Source organism: Leptodactylus fuscus, chromosome 8 (assembly GCF_031893055.1).
Source record: "Leptodactylus fuscus isolate aLepFus1 chromosome 8, aLepFus1.hap2, whole genome shotgun sequence".
NCBI classification, from domain to species: domain Eukaryota; kingdom Metazoa; phylum Chordata; class Amphibia; order Anura; family Leptodactylidae; genus Leptodactylus; species Leptodactylus fuscus.
Genome location: NC_134272.1, coordinates 96,804,359 through 96,814,153, shown reverse-complemented (window position 1 = coordinate 96,814,153; position 9,795 = coordinate 96,804,359). Strand labels below are relative to the sequence as shown.

General features: G+C 49.7%; 1 protein-coding gene across 1 annotated transcript in view; it reads left to right on the top strand.

Moving 5' to 3' along the window:
• The first annotated feature begins 6,745 nt into the window (after window positions 1-6,745).
• Window positions 6,746-9,795, top strand: part of LOC142217297 (solute carrier family 12 member 8-like) — a 3,466-nt gene continuing 416 nt past the window's right edge. The window contains exons 1-4 of the mRNA XM_075285490.1: window positions 6,746-6,984; window positions 8,378-8,551; window positions 8,639-8,785; window positions 9,605-9,794. Coding sequence (XP_075141591.1) covers window positions 8,477-8,551; window positions 8,639-8,785; window positions 9,605-9,794 — 412 coding nt within the window. The 5' untranslated portion in view covers window positions 6,746-6,984; window positions 8,378-8,476. The remainder of the gene's footprint in view (window positions 6,985-8,377; window positions 8,552-8,638; window positions 8,786-9,604; window position 9,795) is intronic.

Below are 9,795 nucleotides of genomic sequence, written 5' to 3'. Positions count from 1 at the left end.
TTGCTTCGTCCCCTGCAGTCCTCGCTGCTTGCTTCGTCCCCTGCAGTCCTCGCTGCTTGCTTCGTCCCCTGCAGTCCTCGCTGCTTCCTTCGTCCCCTGCAGTCCTCGCTGCTTCCTTCGTCCCCTGCAGTCCTCGCTGCTTGCTTCGTCCCCTGCAGTCCTCGCTGCTTCCTTCGTCCCCTGCAGTCCTCGCTGCTTGCTTCGTCCCCTGCAGTCCTCGCTGCTTCCTTCGTCCCCTGCAGTCCTCGCTGCTTCCTTCGTCCCCTGCAGTCCTCGCTGCTTGCTTCGTCCCCTGCAGTCCTCGCTGCTTGCTTCGTCCCCTGCAGTCCTCGCTGCTTCCTTCGTCCCCTGCAGTCCTCGCTGCTTGCTTCATCCCCTGTTGATTGTTTCATCCTCCGAAGACCTTGCTGTTTGCTCCACCGTCTGGGGCCTCAGTGTTTGCAGCATCTTCAGAAGACCTCACTGCCCTCCCCATCCTTTAAAGTCCTCACAACTCCCTCCCTCCCTCCCTCCTCTGAGGACGTTACTGCCCCGGCCCTGCGGTGTTGAGCGTTTCTATACTCCGGGATGGTGGAATACAATAAGCCAGCTGGACCCTGTGACACTCTGCTGACGCTCGGCTCTGTCTAGGACGGTCTCTGTGTTGCGGCCCCATCCACTCGTCAGCTGGCACGTGTAGTATCCGGACAGGAGATACTATAACCGCAGCTTAGGCAGGAGTGTTAAAGCTCTGGGGCCCTACCCAGGCCAGGGGGTCACCCTAATAGTCAGCGCTACTGACCCCCAATTTCTGGCTAATGACCGTGTCCTGTATACAACCTCCTGCTGATCCGTATACGCAGCCACGCCCTGTATGAGACATTTATTGACCCAAGGTTGTGTCTGCGCTGCTGATGACATCATTACAGCCGTGCACAGACTATAGCGATATACAGTAGTGATCCGCACTAAGGCAGTATATACCTAGTGATAGCCCTGAGACCGACAGCAATCTCACACAGGAACTAACAGTGTGAACAGCGCCCAAGACGCTCCATATTTTGTACTAGGGCAGTGAAACCATTTTCAACTCTCTTACAACAGTGTTACACACTTCATCCTCTCACCACTATAGTGCTCGCCCCATCCTCTGTAGACCCTGCCGCTCGCCCCATCTCCTGTAGACCCTGCCGCTCGCCCCGTCCTCTGTAGACCCTGCCGCTCGCCCCATCCTCTGTAGACCCTGCCGCTCGCCCCATCTCCTGTAGACCCTGCCGCTCGCCCCGTCCTCTGTAGACCCTGCCGCTCGCCCCATCTCCTGCAGACCCTGCCGCTCGCCCCATCATCTGTAAACTCTGCCGCTCGCCCCATCTCCTGTAGACCCTGCCGCTCTCTGTCCTCTGTAGACCCTGCCACTTGCCCCGTCCTCTGTAGACCCTGCCGCTCGCCCCGTCCTCTGTAGACCCTGCCGCTCTCTGTCCTCTGTAGACCCTGCCGCTCTCTGTCCTCTGTAGACCCTGCCACTTGCCCCGTCCTCTGTAGACCCTGCCGCTCTCTGTCCTCTGTAGACCCTGCCGCTCTCTGTCCTCTGTAGACCCTGCCACTTGCCCCGTCCTCTGTAGACCCTGCCGCTCGCCCCGTCCTCTGTAGACCCTGCCGCTCGCCCCATCTCCTGTAGACCCTGTCGCTCGCCCCGTCCTCTGTAGACCCTGTCGCTCGCCCCGTCCTCTGTAGACCCTGTCGCTCGCCCCATCATCTCCTGCAGACCCTGTCGCTCGCCCCATCATCTCCTGCAGACCCTGCCGCTCCACTTTTGGCTGACATTGCACAGCTGGAAGGCTTTCTAATTTATTTTTTGTTTCTATTACTTTCCTATTGTCTTCATACAGACTGGCGACAGTGATACATTGTAGCAAACCTTCAGCGATGTGACTGACGCAGGCCGGGATGTAATGACAAATGTTTCCATTCTCTGTCAGCAAGCAGAGATCTTGAAGATGATGTAAGTGCAGAGTCCGTCAGTGAGGTGCAGAGCGTCTGATTAGACGGGGATGCCAATGCAGTTTGGGGGATTCTGTCAGGTCAGCGGCCGCCCTGAGTGCTGTGACCTCTCTGACCTCTGTGGATCACATGATTTGAGGTGAAAGGTCATTCTGCCCCTAAATACGGAAAATTCCTTAGGCCGCCGCGCCGGTGACTGGAGACAGGAAAGAAGGTGGGGGCGGAAACCTCAAAGTATATATATAGCCCCCTCCTCTATATCTGCCCCGTGTAACCCCCCCCCTCTATATCTGCCCCGTGTAACCCCCTCCTCTACATCTGCCCCGTGTAACCCCCTCCTCTACATCTGCCCCGTGTAACCCCCTCCTCTACATCTGCCCCGTGTAACCCCCCTCCTCTACATCTGCCCCGTGTAACCCCCTCCTCTACATCTGCCCCGTGTAACCCCCTCCTCTACATCTGCCCCGTGTAACCCCCTCCTCTACATCTGCCCCGTGTAACCCCCTCCTCTACATCTGCCCCGTGTAACCCCCTCCTCTACATCTGCCCCGTGTAACCCCCCCCCTCTATATCTGCCCCGTGTAACCCCCCCCTCCTCTACATCTGCCCCGTGTAACCCCCCTCCTCTACATCTGCCCCGTGTAACCCCCTCCTCTACATCTGCCCCGTGTAACCCCCTCCTCTACATCTGCCCCGTGTAACCCCCTCCTCTACATCTGCCCCGTGTAACCCCCTCCTCTACATCTGCCCCGTGTAACCCCCCCCTCTATATCTGCCCCGTGTAACCCCCCCCTCCTCTACATCTGCCCCGTGTAACCCCCTCCTCTACATCTGCCCCGTGTAACCCCCTCCTCTACATCTGCCCCGTGTAACCCCCTCCTCTACATCTGCCCCGTGTAACCCCCTCCTCTACATCTGCCCCGTGTAACCCCCTCCTCTACATCTGCCCCGTGTAACCCCCTCCTCTATATCTGCCCTACAACCTCTCGTTCACACGCAGCAGATTTCCAGTCCGTCTCTTGCACTTGCTGGAGTAACCGCCCCAGTCACACGTATGGAAGAACCTGTCCTGTGTGAACCTGCCCCAAGGCTCCAGGTGACACTGCGATCTGCTGATCTGTTACCTGCCATACTGATAAGTGGGGGAAGGGAAGCTGCAGACAGCGGGTGACAGCCTTGTTACCCTACAGGGGGTGGAACTCCGGAGCTCACCACTGTACCGCACAGCGCAGTGTGTGAACAGGTGACAAGTCTGCAGAGGGAGGGGGCGGGGCAGCAGGGGGGGGGGGCGGGAGGTAACACGTGGCCCAGGTGACGAAGAGGGCAGATCCCGGGGACACCGGACACAGAGCAGCAGGTGAGTGAGGGGCATCGGGGAACTACTACCCCCTATATACACACACACACCTGGACACACTGTATATACACCTGGATCCACCTATACACACTATATATACACCTGTACACACTATATATACACCTGTATCCACTGGTACACACTATATATACACCTGGATCCACCTATACACACTATATATACACCTGTATCCACTGGTACACACTATATATACACCTGGATCCACCTATACACACTATATATACACACCTGTATCCACCTATACACACTATATATACACCGGTACACACTATATATACACCTGGATCCACCTATAAACACTATATATACACCTGGATCCACCTATACACACTATATATACACACCTGTATCCACCTATACACACTATATATACACCGGTACACACTATATATACACCTGTATCCACCTATACACACTATATATACACCTGGATCCACCTATACACACTATATATACACCTGTATCCACTGGTACACACTATATATACACCTGTACACACTATATATACACCTGTATCCACCTATACACACTATATATACACCTGGATCCACCTATACACACTATATATACACCTGTATCCACTGGTACACACTATATATACACCTGTACACACTATATATACACCTGTATCCACCTATACACACTATATATACACCTGGATCCACCTATACACACTATATATACACCTGTATCCACTGGTACACACTATATATACACCTGTACACACTATATATACACCTGTATACACCGATACACACTATATATACACCTGTATACACTATATATACACCTGTATCCACCTATAAACACCTGTATCCACTTGTACAAACTATATATACACCTGTGCACATATATATATATATATATATATATATATATATATATATATTACAAATTATATACATGTACACATTATATACACCTGTATCCACCTATACACACTATATATACACCGGTACACACTATATATACACACCTGTATCCTCCTGTACACACTACATATACGCCTGTATCCTCCTGTACACACTATATATACACCCGAGTTGAACCCTGCTGCATCTCTGTGTGTGCTGAGCTCTGCCGCTTCTCCGTGTAGTAGAGCTGTGTCAGCACTGCTACATATGAGATCGGACCACAATGGAAACTGCTGTGGACGGATCTTAGACTCCGCCTCCTCCGGCAGAACTAGCGTTGATTGGCCGAATGCTGTACACTGGCCAATCAACGCTGGTCTATGCATTCCTATGGGAAAAAGCTCCCGCATATCGCAAGCTACCAGGGATCCCGACCAGATAGACCCCAAAGAGCTGGTGAGTGACATTCCCCCCTAAATAAAGGTAACCCCTAGCTACCCCTCCTGTACATCTGTCCCTGTCTCACAGTCTCATATGACCCGGATATTAAATCCACCATTCGTATAAATTGGAGGTCACCTGATTTCGGCCGCCAATTACTTTTTCCGATTTTTTTCGATGCCTCCATTTTCGTAGTTCCTGTCCCACCTCCCCTGCACAGTTATTGGCGCAAAAAACGCGCCAGGGAATGTGGGAGGCGTATGCCTCGTGGTGTTTGATTGGAATCGAATACCTCGAACGGCCTGATATTCGATCAAATATGTATTATTCTTGTACATAGGAGTAGTATTATAATAGTTATATTCTTGTACATAGGAGCAGTATTATAGTAGTTATAGTCTTGTACATAGGAGTAGTATTATAATAGTTATATTCTTGTACATAGGAGTAGTATTATAGTAGTTATATTCTTGTACATAGGAGTAGTATTATAGTAGTTATATTCTTGTACATAGGAGTAGTATTGTAGTAGTTATATTCTTGTACATAGGAGCAGTATTATAGTAGTTATATTCTTGTACATAGGAGCAGTATTATAGTAGTTATATTCTTGTACAGAGGAGTAGTATTATAGTAGTTATATTCTTGTACATAGGAGTAGTATTGTAGTAGTTATATTCTTGTACATAGGAGTAGTATTATAGTAGTTATATTCTTGTACATAGGAGCAGTATTATAGTAGTTATATTCTTGTACATAGTAGTATTATAGTAGTTATATTCTTGTACATAGGAGTAGTATTATAGTAGTTATATTCTTGTACATAGGAGTAGTATTATAGTAGTTATATTCTTGTACATAGGAGTAGTATTATAGTAGTTATATTCTTGTACATAGGAGTAGTATTATAGTAGTTATATTCTTGTACATAGGAGTAGTATTATAGTAGTTATATTCTTGTACATAGGAGTAGTATTATAGTAGTTATATTCTTGTACATAGGAGCAGTATTATAGTAGTTATATTCTTGTACATAGGAGCAGTATTATAGTAGTTATATTCTTATACATAGGAGGTAGTATTATAGTAGTTATATTCTTGTACATAGGAGTAGTATTATAGTAGTTATATTCTTGTACATAGTAGTAGTATTATAAGAATAAAGCAGCGTGAATAAGAAATCCATCATTGTAACCCGTGCCGATATACTGCGCTATATACATACTGTGCCCTACAAGGGACTGTCATTAGTTTACATCTGTTTTGCTGACAGACTCACTTTAAAGCTTTAGCACAAAAAGTTGTTGTGACGGATTTGCTGCATTTTTTTTTAGCCAAAGTCAAGAGCGACTCTCAGTAGAATGGGAAATGTATAGGAAGCTCTTATTACCCTTCCTTATTACCCCTCCTTATTACCCTTCCTTATTACCCTTCCTTATTACCCTTCCTTATTACCCCTCCTTATTCTTCTCCCTTCCGCTCAGTCCTTATCTCGCCACTTTCCCCGCGTTGCATCCTCAGCCTGGAGCTCAGTCAGTTCTTTAGTAATATTATAAGGTTACAGGTTCTTTCCTATATGAGGGGACGATTATTTTTTTCGGCTTCTTTCTCAGGTTTTCTTTCTAGACGATCACAACCTCGATTTCATTTCACACCTGCAAGCAGGATTTTTCAGGCGGAATCCCATCAAACCCCATTACAGTCTATGGGGTCTGTGGGATTTTTGGGGTAAGCGCTTCTGTAAACGGATTTGTTTTCCTTTCTTGGGGTCCCCAAGTGGCGCTCACAATTGGAAACCCAATGCAAGTGTGCACCCGGCGTCAGACTTCTATCTCTCTACATTGATACATTGTTACCTTATGTTAGGATGTGTTAGATACACTGTAACAAACCCTCAGGAATCAGAAGTCTGGAATGTTTTTCAATCTTTAGCTATAAAAGTGACTTTTCCTTTCGGTGACAGCAAGCAGAGATCCTGAGAGAATGTCTGTGAGTTATTTGCAGAACATTCTTTCATCTAGTGGATGAAGCTATTTTAGGTTGTGGCGTGACGCTCTCCTTGGCAGGTTGCATCTTGCAGTTGAGGCTCCTTGGATGTGGTCGCCGTCCAGCCTGGTCTGAGAGTTCCCGGATACAGGGAGGTGTCTGCATCATGTGCTGGAAGGTTTGCACATGTTAACCCCCTGGCTGCTGCAGCATATGACCTCATTGCAGGCAGGTGAAGCTTCCATGCAGTTTCTGACCCTGGCAGTGTCTGGGTGAGGTTTGCAGGTGTAGGAGCTCACACAGGAGGCCGTGCTTACATACATGTTACTTTGTCGGCTGTCACAGGTAATTCCAGGCTACATGGCTAATGCCTTACATATATGGAGCTAAGACGCTTCACCTACAGATCATACAAGGGGCAGAGGTCAGACAAGTTTCCTGAGTGGTTCCCTCTAGAATGTGACACACTCTAAGGCCAAGGCTTCACGTGGCAGAGATGCAGCTTTTTTTGTTGCAGATTTTGCTTCAGTTTTATGAGGCAAATCCAAGACTGTCTACAAAGGAATAGGAAATGTTTAGGAAGTTCTTCTACTTCTCCTTTCTGCTCAATTCACTCCTGGCTTTGCATCAAAAAATTGCAGCAAAATCTGCGACAAAAAACAATCAGTGTTTGTGCAGCATGGGGCTTAAGGCTGGAATCACACATGCAGTATTCGGTGCAGTTTTGCTGATCCAGTGCCAGAAGTGGACCGATAGTTCTCCATCATGGCAGATCCACTAATGTTTTTAGCTTATGAAGCTGTGGCAAAAACAGCACGTGTGATTCATTGCACATTGCGGCCAGGGTCTGGGGGTGATGCTCTGCACATTGCGGCCAGGGTCTGGGGGTGATGCTCTGCACATTGCAGCCGGGGTCTGGGGGTGATGCTCTGCACATTGCGGCCAGGGTCTGGGGGTGATGCTCTGCACATTGCGGCCGGGGTCTGGGGGTGATGCTCTGCACATTGCAGCCGGGGTCTGGGGGTGATGCTCTGCACATTGCGGCTAGGGTCTGGGGGTGATGCTCTGCACATTGCGGCTAGGGTCTGGGGGTGATGCTCTGCACATTGCGGCTAGGGTCTGGGGGTGATGCTCTGCACATTGCGGCTAGGGTCTGGGGGTGATGCTCTGCACATTGCGGCTAGGGTCTGGGGGTGATGCTCTGCACATTGCGGCTAGGGTCTGGGGGTGATGCTCTGCACATTGCGGCTAGGGTCTGGGGGTGATGCTCTGCACATTGCGGCTAGGGTCTGGGGGTGATGCTCTGCACATTGCAGCCGGGGTTCGGTGCCTGACTTCTGATTCTCAGTTCTTTCTGACAGTGTTGTGTCATCTCCTGTCCAGGATTCGTGGAGTTAATTCCTCCTGCCACCGCTCAGCTGTTGTGCAACTACAACTCCCAGCATGGAAACCTGCTCTTCTGTTACTGGATCTTCCGTAGAGCTGTATTGAACATGCTGGGAGTTGTAGTTTTCACCGAAGGTCACTGACTGCTGACCTCTGCATTAATGTATGGGATCCCTGAGCTGCAATCCCAGAGACCACCATGGCTAGGAGGGGGGCTATTTCCTTGCCTCTGAATCTGCATATGATGTAGTGATCCCCCTTATACTCCGCTCACCTCCAGAGCTGCTCTTCCCGCCCCGCTCTTGGTCATGTGAGCTGCCGGTGTCGCTGACTTCTCCTTGTGTTTGTGCAGGTGTCACGATGCCGGAGGACACTTGGTGGCCCTGCCGCTCCTGTCAGCTGACTCTTTACAGATGACATCATCGCGGCCACTGATCTCGGTGTCACAAACATGAACGGTAATATTGGTCGCACCCCTGTGACTGAGAGCCGAAACATCACTGACCTGTTCCATGAGGACGCCCAGGTGGGTCCCTGCCCGGACACGAGGCCCCCCAGGGTGCTGCAGCCCTCTCCTCACTATACAGCTCCTCTCACCCTTCTTCACATTCAGGTCTCACAACTGCAGTCACAGCCGTGGTGGAAGATCCAACTCTTTGTCTGGGAGCCGGTTCTGTTCGGTACCTGGGACGGCGTCTTCACCTCGTGTATGATCAATATATTTGGCGTGGTTCTATTTCTCCGCACTGGTTGGCTCGTGGTGAGTGAGTGAGCAATAGCAGACAAAGCCAGTGTATTACTGGGGGCGGGGCTGTGACTACCTCTCACACATGATATATACAGGGGGCGGGGCTGTGACTACCTCTCACACATGATATATACAGGGGGCGGGGCTGTGACTACCTCTCACACATGATATATACAGGGGGCGGGGCTGTGACTACCTCTCACACATGATATATACAGGGGGCGGGGCTGTGACTACCTCTCACACATGATATATACAGGGGGCGGGGCTGTGACTACCTCTCACACATGATATATACAGGGGGCGGGGCTGTGACTACCTCTCAGACATGGTATATACAGCTGGTTGTCAGTAACAGGGGGCGGGGCTGTGACTACCTCTCACACATGATATATACAGGGGGCGGGGCTGTGACTACCTCTCAGATATGATATACATGTGGTTGTCAGAGTCCTCGTCTCTCCTGAGCAGATTCTAGATCAGCACTTTTTGGAGGAGTTATGGGGGTGCAGAGCTGAGTCTATGTGGGGGGCCGGGTACCTGAGGGGCTCAGACTCCCATTCCCACATCAGGGGGTCGTCGTGTTGTCAGTGACCCCTGGACCTTGTAGTGTCTTGCAATGGTTATAATGGGTTTTCCTGTAACAAGGATACATCTACCATTTTCTTGCAGGCACCTCAGGAGGATCTGAACGTCTTAATGTTCCTCCTTAGCTTTCTTTCATGAGCAGAATGCCAGAAGTGCAGTAAAGACTGACATTCAGGAAATAAATGAGAGTGTAGAAGTAGAGGCCTCATATGATGTTCTTCTGTACTGTTTGTCCCCTCTCAGGGTAACACAGGGATTGTCCTGGGAATATTCCTGGTCTCCATTGTCGTCCTCGTGGCCCTGGTGACGGTCTTATCCGGTATTGGCGTGTGTGAGAGATGCAGCATCGGCAGTGGCGGGGTTTACTCCATGATTTCCACTGTCCTAGGGGGCAAAGTTGGGGGAACAGTTGGTCTTCTCTATATATTTGGACA